Raw genomic sequence first — 13395 nt, forward strand, 5'->3', positions numbered from 1 at the left:
ATAGTGTTATATATTTTAGTATTAAAAATAATTTTATTTGTTATCTTTTGGGTTGGTTTGGTCCCATAAAATTCCACTTACGCAAATTATGGAGTATATTTCTTAGCTTGATCGTTGCATCCATTGTTTCACCCTGTAACATTTTTAAGTCCAAATAGTTACATTCCGGGAAAACTCGTATTTCTTGTTTATTTTCTCCCCTATAAAATAAAATAAATCTTTATTTATTTTTAAACCCCATTCCTCTATTACTCCAGTCGTCAATAACGAAAATTCCACTGAACATCTAAAAATTATTCCGAATGTCCATTTTGAGACCCCAAAAAATATTCAAAAAATGTTTACCACTCCTACCCCAGGCTTACCCCTAAAACCCTCCTCGTAGGGGTAGGGGAACATACAAAATCGATTTACCAAGACGCCATAGAAAAACATGTTTTAAATAAAAAATGTAGCTTTACGAAATATGAAAGTTTTACTAGCAGCATCTTTGGTCAGGCACACACGTACTTTTTTTTAATGTTCTTTCGTACAAAGATCACTACCGAACTACGCGGATTTTCCCGACGAACAATACTTTTCAAAAGTTCAAAAGTCTTTTTCAAAAGTCACTGCTGAATTTATTTTCAAACCTCACACCTGACACCAACTGTAGCTAGATTAAATAAAACGAGCGGTTCGAATTTATATAAATATATTTATTTATAAGTTTACAGTTCGGTACTCTCTTATCAACTAAACTAACTCATAACATCGTTACATATATATACCAAAAGTATTATTCTAGAATAATCTAAAGTAGTCCCACCTCTAATTCGCCTACGTGACCGGTTGTTCTCTCTCGCACTCGATACATCGCGAAGGTTCTCAAAGCGTTTTCGAGATGCAACCGTTACATGGGCCATGCCGAAAGCATGTTCGTAACAATATAATTTTAAATAAAAATGTTTGTTATCACTTTTTATGTAGATCTTATCTATGTATGTCTTATCGACAAAAATCAAAATGCGTTTGAACGGCGAAGAGTGTAGTTTCGTAAGAAATTTTTGTGTTTTGGCGCAAATGAACTCAGTTTTTCAAGGCTTTACAGAAATAAACGTTGCGCGATTTTTGCAATTGTTTATGATTCTCATGAAAGCGCCACGCACTGTTTTTTCGAAAACCTGTTTTTCCTTCTACTGTCTTCATCTGTTCTGGGTATTCTTGTACAATTCTCTTTTTTATTTTAATTTTTTATATTCCTTCTGTGGCCTGCGTAGCGCAAGCGGTAGGATGCTTGCCTCGCAAGCCGGTGGTCCCGGGTTCGAATCCTACCGCCGGCAAGAACATCTAGACATTTTAAAAATGTCTATAGGCCCCAGGTCGACTCAGCCTGAATAAAAATGAGTACCTTGGGTAAAACCAGGGGTAATAATAGACGGTTGAAGCGTAGCACTGGCCATGTTACCTTCCTTGTATACCGTAGGCCCTAGATATAGCAGACTACCCTGCTATACTCCCAAAGCCGCGACAGCGGTATAAAACGGGAGACTATTATATATATATATATATATATATATATATATATATATATATATATATATATATATATATATATATATATATATTCCTTCTTAGGTTTTTTTTGTTTTGTAACATTTTTATGAATTGTCACAAATGATGCTCCCCATTATTATAGTATTAATTTATTTATATCGCCATTTATGCATCTTTGGAACAATTTTTATTGATGTTGATATAAAACTGTAATACCATATTTCTAGAGTCTCCGAGTATGTCGCCGGGTCATATATAGATTTACCGTTTTTGAACAATTTGCATTCGTTGATAATATGGCGTATGGGGATCCCCTTGGACGTCAGGAATTTTAAGATTTTTAATTTTCAAAAAAAGTAATTCAATCTTTTCTTTTTCATTGAACAACATTTTTAAGTATTTTTATCATTCTTTTAGTTTTATTGGCGGTTTTACCTCTTTGGTCCTATTGTTCCTTATGTTCTTTATAATTTTTCAACTTTCCGAACTTTTACTTTCACCCAGATAAATGGAGTAGGTAGTTTATTTTCCAAGTTTTGTTATATTTTGTAACTTGTAATATTTTAAAATACTAAAATATATGCAAAAAACTTAATTTGGACAAAATAAGACGTTAAATGAGTGGAATTGGTTTATTGTATTTTTAACTATAAATATTTAGGTTGTCATTGGTTGGGACATCTGTTATCTCTTTCTTGTTTTAGATGTTTTTATATATAGTATTTTTCATATAAAAATGCGTGCACGTCATTCAAGATTGACGACGTCAGAACCCCACAGCGATGCCAAAACATCAGAATAGTTAGTAAGTAAGGAATGTTTAAAATGTTAGCTATTTGTCAAACTACTATATTAACAGTAAATACACTTCATCATCATAAGTGGCTCGACAATCCGTTGTGGATCTTGGCCTGCTCACAAAGAAGTCGCCACTCCTGTCGATTCCTGGCAACTTCCCTCCATCTTCTAACCCCTAGAATCTGTAGGTCTTCTTCCACATCATCAATCCATCTCATTCGTGGTCGTCCTCTGCTTCTTGTGCCCTCTGGTTTTGAAAATGTTAATCTCTTCGTGTATTCGTGATCTGACATCCTAGCAATGTGTCCAGCCCATCTAAGTCTCTGCACTTTAACGAATTTCACAATATCTGGATCGGTGTATAACTGATACAGTTCAAAGTTGTATCTTCGACGCCATAGCCCATTTTCATTTACGGCCCCAAAAATCTTTCTAAGATTTTTTCTCTCAAAAATACCAAGAAGTCTTTTATCATTTTGAGATAAGATCCACGTTTCAGCCCCATATATCAAAACTGGTCTTATTAAGGTCCTGTATATATTAAGCTTTAGTGCACGTTTTATATTTTTATTTTTTAAATGTCTCTGGAGGCCGTGAACAGTTCTGTTTGCTATTGCCATGCGTCTTTTTATTTCGTCGCTTGTCGTGTTTGTTGCGTTTACTAGCGATCCAAGATATGTAAATTCTTTGACTTGCTCAAAGGTATGGTTGTTAATTTGAATCCTTTGTTGGATATTTCGAGGGTTTTTAGAAACCAACAGTAAATACACTTAGTTTTAAGATTACTGCAAGACACTAAAATACATAAGAATACATTTTAATACAAAATTATATATTCTAAATTTTAAACTTACCTTTTTTAGAGCTATAATAGTAAAAACGTCCCACCATTATTTATTGTTCAAAATAATCTATCTTGTATGAAAGCTTATCAGCTTTCTACATACTATTTAGTTGTTTTGGTATAACACAATTACAATACACAACAATAATTAGTTTTTAATGCTATTAATCTAAATTTAATTCTCCATGAACTATCGCTGCATTGGGTTGGTCCAATGCAGCGATAGTTCGTGGAGAATTAAAATGAACCACGAGCTGGATGAACTAATGCAGAGCGCAGATATTGTCAGATTTGTAAAGTCACAAAGACTAAACTGGCTTGGCCACCTAGAAAGAATGCCAGATAATCGAGCTGTAAAAGTAGTCCAGAGATGGAAGCCCCAAGGAAACAGAACAAGAGGAAGGCCCCGTAAAAGATGGATAGACGACGTAGAGAGGGATCTTAAAACCATGAACATCAGGCAGTGGCGAAGGAAAGTATCCAACAGGGCAGAATGGAAGAACATTGTTAAGCAGGCCAAGACTCACAAAGGGTTGTAGCGCCATTAGAAGAAGAAGAAGAAATCTAAATTTAATATGTATTTATCAATACAATTTACTAATATATAATATATAATGATCGAAATCAAAACATAAACAAAATTCTTACTCTAAAAAAGCGGCAACACTTTATACACCTTTACCACACGCTGAACTGTCAATAAAATTTGAAGTATTCCCTTATCAGTTGCGTACAATTGTCTAATCTATTTAATTAAAACTATTATTTTGTGGAATATTAGACTTACAGAGTTATTTCATAAAATTTATATTATTAATAATAACAAATGTTTTTGGTTATTTAATCAATATAATTCTAAAATTTCCAATATAATGATTACATTTTTCTGATTATTACAACATGTTGACGCCTATGAAAGATCGAACAGTTCCGAATGGGTTTCGTATTATTAGCTTTGTTAGGAAAATTTGAACTCTAAGGTTGACGTTCTGGAAATTTTAAATATAAGTGACGTCAATTTATATAAATTGTGACGTGCACGCATTTTTATATGAACAATACTATTGTATACCTATGTTATTATTTCTATATTTTAGAAAAAGTAATTAATCTCTCGCCTGTTGTTTCGTTAAGATGAAAGTTGGGGACCTTTTTAAATTAAAAATAAATTAAACACTAAGAAATTTATCATATTCTGTGTTTTAGTTTATGGTTTGATTCACAGACCACTAATAAATATTTACTTAATAATTAAATATTTACAGTTTATCTTCCCGTCGACGGCAGAAGAGACACAATTTGAACTCTGCAAGGTTAAATTGTGCGATGCGATAAGCTACAGTAGTCCATTACAATACTGACCCATAGTTATGGTTTATAAAAAATATTAGATTTAATTGGGCAACTTCTATTCGGAATTCCTCAAAACCAAAATATAAATTTTGATATGAAGTGTTATAGTGTTGATTAATTAAACCCGAACCGAACTGTATCTAATCTAATATCAAACAATGATAAATTCAAAAATTAATAGTCTGTTTTGTAACATATAATTGATTTTCAAATTCATTATAATATACCTATTTATATTTTAATCAATTGCTAAAAGATCTAGAAGGTTTTAGCACTATTTCTGGATTTCGTCAGTTTATAAATTACCAAAATTTTCGATGATTCATAGTCTGAAACAATTAAGAAAGGATACCTCTCAAGCAAGGTCATCATTCAAGTTTAGCTTTATAATGTTAGGTTATTATTACGTTATTTTGTTTACCACACGTTGTTAAGTGCACAGTTTATACGTTCGCTGGTTTTTATTTTTCATTCAGTGTCAGTTCATGAATCGTGTGTTAAATTACAGTTGAAGTTAATCATTAATTATTGTACATAAATCATAGAAAAACTTATCTACCTTTAAAAACTCGTTCAGTAACAGGCACAATTCAAAATAATACTTCAACAATCATGGAGATGGAAACAGAACAAGTGGAAGCTGAGTTAATAAACGGTGGGAAGAACGGATGTTGGACCAAATTTTCAGAAAAACGACTGGTACAAGTAGAAAAAACTATTTTGAATGGTAAGTATTTAATATAGCGTAACATTCCATAATTTCACAACGTTACCCTATTATTGCGTTTTAAATTTTGGCACTGGAATTGCAGTTTTATTACTTAGGTACATGTAGAAAAAAGAAACCGAAGGGAAAAAAGCATTAATTCTGATGGAAAATCTGTATTACATTATAACATATAAACTTAAAAATACTCTTATAAAAATTCTTCTAATCTTTTCCTTGTTTCCATTGATCGGCTTATTTTTCTGCTTCCTGGAGGCATGTCTGCTCTTACATTGTCTCATTCTGTCATTCTCATTCTCACAATTCTTCGTCCAACTTCCGAGATTTGGTCACAACATATTTAAAATTTTGCTCAGAGATCATAAAACTAAGTACTAACTGTTAGTCCAGGGAAATAAGCACAATTTAATAGTGTTCAGGATTTAGTAGTAGCCAGATATTTGATGAGTTTTTCTGTTAAATACCTAGGTTTTTACCTATAGCAAACACTATACGGTTTCTGCAGAATTCGGCGTTGTTTTTTAATTATCAACAATTCAGTACGAAATTACCATCGCGATAACGAAATTTCGTGTGAAAGATTAAAAAAGTTTCTATTCTTAAATAAAAACATTTTGTCAGTTAAGAGATAAAAATCTTCAAAATGGTGTATTCTAAAAATTTTCAATTACTAGTTAGCGGAAAGACGGAAAATACGAAATTCCAGAAGGTTTCCGATAACGAGATGAATTCGGCTTCGCGAATTTCTTCAGGCTGCAATCAGGGGTTGTGAGTCACAATATATTTCTACAGTATGGGATAAATGAAGAATAAATTGATTATTTTAAAAATTTTATTTTAAAAACTTTATAGAAAAATCCTGAAAGCCGTTGATTTGTAGTTCTAAATCAGCGGTTTTGCATATTGTTCTTTTTTATTTTTGACGTCATCTATAGTCGGACAATTTTCAATTAAAGGTGACTAATCTACAAATTGAACTAAACGCTAACGGCAACAATGTTCAGCAGTAAATTCTTACCGGTGTCATTTTTATGGTGTATGATTCGCCCATATAAACAAGTGAAAAAGTAAGATAGTCCCATAAAATTTGCCCCCGTAACAATATAAATTGGTGCGATTCACGAGCTCATATTTAGACAAGTTCATTGAATAGTTTGAAACATCGGTAAAGTTATCACTATTTCGCTGCTCTATATATATTTACGTTCTTAGAAAGAATGGGAATAAGAGAAATATATTTTATTCCTTCCACATTCTATATGTGCATAGGCGTAGTGTGTTCTATTTCTTGGGAATATATTTATTAAATAGACTTTATTATTAATTTTAAAATAGTTTTGAGGTACCTAAAGTAAATTTGAGGTACGTTTATTCTTTATATAGTATTTACCCATTAACGGCCGCTCAATATACAAAGAGAAATTTGACAATTAATTTATTAGATTGGATTAAAAACACATAAATTAATACTAATTTACAACCAAAAAGATTGTTTTTCTCATTTTCAAGGAAAACAGTACAATCTTTAATAAAGCAACATATTGTATCTTAAATGTAAATTAAATTTAAAGGTGAAAATTTTCGAAACATTCGGGATGTAGATGCATTCTACACCTTTTACATAAATAAATAGTATTACTTTTGCACATCCTACATTCTTGCACTATTGTCTCTTTTTGTAATGTGGCCGATATTGTCGAATCTGGTTCGGATAAGTATTTTCCAAGGTTTTCTGTTTTTTGAAGTTCTGTATGTGGTACTCCCTAATAAGAATAAAATTTTACTTTAATTTGTTAGACAACTACATATAAGATACCTGTCAAAAGACACATGATAATTTAATAATTAAGTATATCTGTCTTAAATTTAATTTTTACGTAATTACTTATGTGTTTAAATAAATAATTAAATCAATTCAAATCAAGTTATAAAAAAACAAATATAACGTTTATAGCAGACAGCAATTCTATAAATAGAGAATGAAGTACAACGACGGATCGTATGTTAAAATTTCAGATTGTTTAGTTTAATGAAAAAATACGGATTTTGCAAAGTTTTCTGTTTTTTGAAATACTGTGTTAGGTACTCTATAATAACAATAAAATTTTACTTTATTTTGTTAGACAACTATAAGATACCTGTTAAAAGACACATGATAATTTAATAATTACATCGGTCTTAGATTTAATTTTTACGTAATTACTTATGTGTTTAAAGAAATAATTAAAATTTTGTTCCTTGAAATAGCCCTTCCATTAAAAAATGGAAGGACTATTACAAGGAACAACAGAACAAAGACCGCAATTCATTGGAAAAGAAAACAGGCGAAGACGAAACAGACCCCCACAACAAAAAATAGAAATAACAGATAGGGAAATGAGAACGGCCATAAAAGCAATCAAAAATAAGAAAGCACCGGGACCGGAAGGCATCTCACCTGAGCTTCTAAAGTACGGCTCAAAAAAATTACACCGGATGATAAAATTGATATTTCAGAAAGCCACAAATGGAGAACAGCTCCCAAATGAATGGACGGAGGCATATATGACATCTATATTTGAGAAATGAGATAGAAAACTATGCGAAAACTACAGAGGAATAAGCGTAACATCATCAATAGGAAGATTATATGGGAAGATCCTGCGAGAAAAGATAGATCAAGCGATAAAAGGCAAAATCGGGGTGGATCAGGTAGGCTTTACGGCAGGAAGATCATTCATAGACTACATATACACACAGGAGCAACTGTTGGAAGAGAAAAAAGCAAAAAATAGAGATATAAATTTGCCATTTGTGGACCTGAGAAAGGCGTATAACTCTGTACCAAGGTCAGAATTATGGGAGGCAATGTACAAATTAGAAATACAGACGAAACTAAAAGCTTTGTATAATTGTATAAAGAAATTAAAGTGTCCATTAAAATGGGAACAAGAATCATAGGAGACTTTACCACAACAAAAGGGCTCCTGCAGGGTTGTTTCACATCTCCAACCCTATTCAAAATATACTTAGAGAAAGCCTTGACTACATGGAAAAGAAAATGCGAAGGCATGGGAGTACAAAAAGAATACCTATATACGTTAAGCTTTGCAGACGATCAAGTAGTGATTGCACAAGACCAAGAAGACCTCAGTTACATGATGAAGAAACTACAAGACGAATATACCAAGACTGGCTTAGATATTAACCTCGCGTAGACAGAGTACCTATCTACAAGTGAAGAAGACATAGAAGATCTACAGATTGACGACAACGCGTAACGATTGAATGACAGGATAAATTGAAATACTTGGGGTTTATAATCACGAAAAAGGCAACAAAGAAGAAGAAATTAAACAAAGATTAGGACAAACAAGAACAGCAATCCGACAACTTAACTCAGTATGGTGGGATAGACACCTAAATATGAAGACAAAAACACAGATTTATAAAACATTAGTGCGAAGTATTATGACATATGGGGCTGAAAATTGGATTATAAACAAGAAAAACAGCAGTAAGATATTAGCAACAGGGATGGAATGCCTGCGAAGATGCTGCAGAGTAACAAGAATGGATAGGAGAAGTAATGACGAAATAAAGCAAAGAACATCAATAGAAACAGACATATATAGAACAAAAAAGACTAAAGTTGTATGGACATGTAAGAAGAACTAGCGACAGCAGATGGATAAAGAGAATAACCGAATGGAGCCCGATAGAAAGGAGGAAAAGCGGACGACCCCGAAGATCCTAGAGGAAAGAAGTAGACGACGCCATGAGTAAGAAAGGCCTAAACAATGGAGAATGGGACAACAGAGAGAGATGGAAACGGTTGAGTGAGGGAAGGCACTGAATACTGTAGAATCCCTGATATATATATATATATATATATATATATATATATATATATATATATATATATATATATATATCGAGAATATATATATATATATATATATATATATATATATATATATATATATATATATATATCGAGAAATATATATATATATATATCGAGAAATATATATATATATATATATATATTGTTACGTAAAAATATGAGTCATAGTTTTAACCTTTAAAACATGTTTTTAATCTAATATGTTGTAGAGTTTACGAGAGGCCTCGATTTACCTGAGCGACCTTCCAGAAGCGATGCGAGGGAAATCCAGTTTGCTTTTACCGTTTCGCCATCGAAGGTTTTAGACGATTCGAGATAACGGCACTGGTATATAATAACGGAACTTTATTTGGAAGGGACAGTTAATTCGGACGACGCGCTCGCGATAAAATGTTACGTTCGCTTTTTAATAAATTATGTATGTTTAGTGAAAATAAATAAATATCAGTCATTGTGCTTTTTAATGAATTAAGATAAGAACAAGACATTATAAATTAAAGACTTAACAATTAATAAATTCACAACAAATGGTGTCAGAAGTGGGATCGAACATAAATTAGACTTATAATAATAATACAAGTGAATATAAAATAAATTGTGAAAATGGCTACGATTTATGAGCTGACAGTGACTAATTTAAGAAGACATCTTGAAGACAGAGAATTAGCTTCTACCGGAAAAAAGGCTGAGTTAGTCCAACGACTAAAGAACGCTTTGCTAGAAGAAGGACTAGATCCAGAGACTTATATATTTGAAGACAAACATGATGCTGTCCTCTCGTCGATTTCGAAAGTTTCCGGCGACATCGCATCATTAGAGAACAAAGTTTCCGACGATATTTCGAAAGTGTCTTCTGATGTAGCCAAAGTTTCCGGCGACATCGCATCATTGGAGAACAAAGTATCCGGCGACATCGCTTCTTTAGAAAGCAAAGTTTCTAACGAGATTTCTTCTCTGGAAAGCAAAGTTTCTGCTAACATCTCTAAAGTCACTTCTGAAATATCTGCTCTTGACGATAGAGTGTCTTCGCTAAAAAACCAAGTTGCTGCCGATAAGTTGGCCTTCGAAGAAAAGATTAAAGAGATGGAAAGGAAGATGGAAGAAACAGGGACAGCAGAGAGAGGTAACAATCCGATTACAGTGGAGATAAAAGAAGACGAGACGAAATTTAAGTTGGAGACACGGCCGAAATTTGAAGGAAGTGGAGGTTCTATTCATGTTAAAGTCCCAACTTTCGACGGAAAATCATCATGGAACAACTACATGAAACAGTTCGAATCAGCCGCAAGAGCAAATGGATGGTCTGAAAAAGAAAAGGCTGTAAACCTGACTATCGCTCTTCGAGGAGATGCCTTAGATGTGCTTCAGACCATAGCCGTAGAGGAGACCGATGATTTCGAACAACTGAAGAAGAGGTTAAATATGCGATATGGCCACGAACATTTGGAGCATGTATATCAGTCACAGCTTAAAAATCGTAGACAGAAGAAAGATGAGGCTCTTCAAGAATATGAGGTAGATATTGCCAGATTAGTACGATATGCTTATCCAACAGCTCCCGAAGACATGATGGAAAAATTGGCCGTTCAAACGTTTATTGATGGTCTTCGTGATCATGAAATGCAGAGAACACTGCGATTAGCTCGTCACAAGACGCTGGTTGATGTCCTATCCGCCGCCCTCGAATACGAGTCAGCTACGCAGGCCTCTGGCGGGTACAGTAAAGTTAGGACTGTAAAAGAGGAAGGAGATGAAGATAAACTTGACCAGCTCGTTAATATGATGAAAAGCATGACATACAAGAAAACGAAGACCATCAGATGCTGGAATTGTGGCGAAATAGGACACGTACGAAGCTCCTGTAAGCACCCTAGGTACGACGCAAATCAAGAAACTCACCATCAGGAAAACTAGAACGGGTCAGCCTTAGGGGGGCAGCTTCGACCCAGAACTTTTCCAAAGACCCTCTCATACTAATAGCTTCTTTGAAATGTCGTGAAGATAGTGTATATGTCGATGGAGACATAAATGGTAAAAAGCATACGTTGTTGGTGGATACCGGAGCGACCAGAACCATTATACGCCCGACAGTTATAAACAGCCGAAAGAAACTGTTACCAACGAGGTTGCGACTTCGGACCGCTACAGGTGAAAATGCTAACATTCATGGAGAAATCCAGGTACAATTGGGAATTGGAGCAGAAAAGTTCGTCCATACTGTTATAGTTGCTGACATCGAAGAGGATGTTATATTAGGAATGGACGTAATGAATATGCATGGATTCCAATTGGATTTTAAGAATAAGGTAATCAAAGTTGGCAACGAGGAGGTATTTCTCCATCCACATAATGACAACACTGTGCAAGCAGCCATTACAGAAGATACAGTCGTGCCTGCGAGAAGCGAAACGATCATAGTAGCGCGACTACAGGGAATTGTAGACGAAGGGAGACCTGTTATGATGGAGCCTTGGAACCACGACGATGAGGTTGGCCGTGGAATCATAATTGGAAAGGAATTGGTGACTTCGGCTAAAGAAATTCCTGTGAGACTTATCAATGTCAACGACTACCCAGTGACCATAAAGAAAGAGACAAAAGTAGGAACTTGTGTACCTGTGACATCCATAATTCGTCAGGCGACAACATCTGATAATTCCAACGACAAATTCGACCAAATGGTTGCAGTTGCAGGACAGTCTCTAAATCAGATGGAGAAAAGGAAATTAAGGGAATTTCTTCGGCAGTATCGTGATATTTTCGTACCGAAAGGAGGAAAGACGGGAAGAACTACCGTTGTTAAGCATAAAATTGATACTGGTAATGCTAAGCCAATTCGTCAAACAGCTCGACGATTACCACAGGCGAAAAGAGAGGAAGCTGAAACGATTGTTCAGGAAATGAAGAAAGACGGGGTGATAGAACCTTCTACGAGCCCATGGGTCTCTCCGGTGGTCCTGGTTAAGAAGAAAGACGGAACGACGAGGTTCTGTGTGGATTACCGTTTGCTGAACAACGTTACCAAGAAAGATAGTTATCCTCTGCCTCGGATCGATGACACATTGGACACATTGGCTGGAAGTAAATTGTTTTCCACTTTGGATTTGAAGTCTGGATACTGGCAGGTAGAAATGGACCCAGTAGATAAAGAAAAGACAGCCTTCACCACAGGATCTGGATTGTGGCAATTCAACGTTATGCCATTTGGACTCTGTAATGCTCCTGCGACATTTGAGAGGCTTATGGAAAATGTGTTGAGAGGGTTATCTTGGAAAACATGCCTGGTTTATTTAGATGACATAATCGTCTTGGGGGAGACATTCGAAGATCATTTGAGGAATTTAGAAAACGTTTTTAATCGACTTAAAGCTGCCCAATTGATGCTAAACCCCAAGAAGTGCCAGCTATTTCAAGGTAAAGTCAATTATCTGGGTCATATAGTCAGTAAAGAAGGAGTGGCCGTGGATAAGGGAAAAATCGATTCCATTAAGGAATGGCCAAAACCAACTGACAAACATCAAGTGAGAAGTTTTCTTGGACTATGTACTTACTACCGGAGGTTTATTAAGAAGTTTGCAGATATCGCTAAGCCATTAACGCGACTTACAGAGGAAGCAAGAGAATACCGCTGGGATATAGACTGCCAAAATGCCTTTGAAACGTTGAAAAAGCATTTAATAACAGCACCAATTTTAGGGTATCCACTGCCAGAAGGAGAGTTCATCTTAGATACAGATGCAAGTAATGTGGGAATTGGAGGAGTGCTGTCTCAGATTCAAGGAGGACAGGAACGAGTCCTCGGATATTTTAGTAAAGTTCTTTCAAAACCTGAGCGGAATTATTGCGTCACGAGAAGAGAACTTCTGGCAGTAGTGAAATCAGTAGAGCACTTCTATCAATACCTCTATGGAAGGAAGTTTTTAATCCGAACCGACCATGCCGCCCTTAAGTGGTTGATGCAGTTTAAGAATCCAGAGGGTCAGATAGCCAGGTGGATCGAACGACTCCAAGAATACGATTTTAAGATTGAGCACCGAGCCGGAGTTAGCCACAGAAACGCTGATTCTCTTTCCAGACGGCCATGCCCAGCAGAGTGTCCCCACTGCAACAAAACGGAATCCAAGGAAGCAGCAGTGCTAAGAACGACGATTGTCAACGACGACTGGACGCCTACTAAGATAAGGGAAGAACAAGAGAGAGATCCAGTTATACAGAAAATCCGAAAATGGAAAGAGGAAAACCGTCGACCAC

General features: G+C 35.0%; 1 protein-coding gene across 1 annotated transcript in view; it reads left to right on the plus strand.

The window, feature by feature from the left end:
• Positions 1-4633: 4633 nt before the first annotated feature.
• LOC140447758 ((Lyso)-N-acylphosphatidylethanolamine lipase-like) overlaps positions 4634-13395 on the plus strand; it is a 67022-nt gene continuing 58260 nt past the window's right edge. The window contains exon 1 of the mRNA XM_072540596.1: positions 4634-5258. Coding sequence (XP_072396697.1) covers positions 5144-5258 — 115 coding nt within the window. The 5' untranslated portion in view covers positions 4634-5143. The remainder of the gene's footprint in view (positions 5259-13395) is intronic.

This window comes from Diabrotica undecimpunctata, chromosome 8, assembly GCF_040954645.1.
Source record: "Diabrotica undecimpunctata isolate CICGRU chromosome 8, icDiaUnde3, whole genome shotgun sequence".
NCBI lineage: Eukaryota > Metazoa > Arthropoda > Insecta > Coleoptera > Chrysomelidae > Diabrotica > Diabrotica undecimpunctata.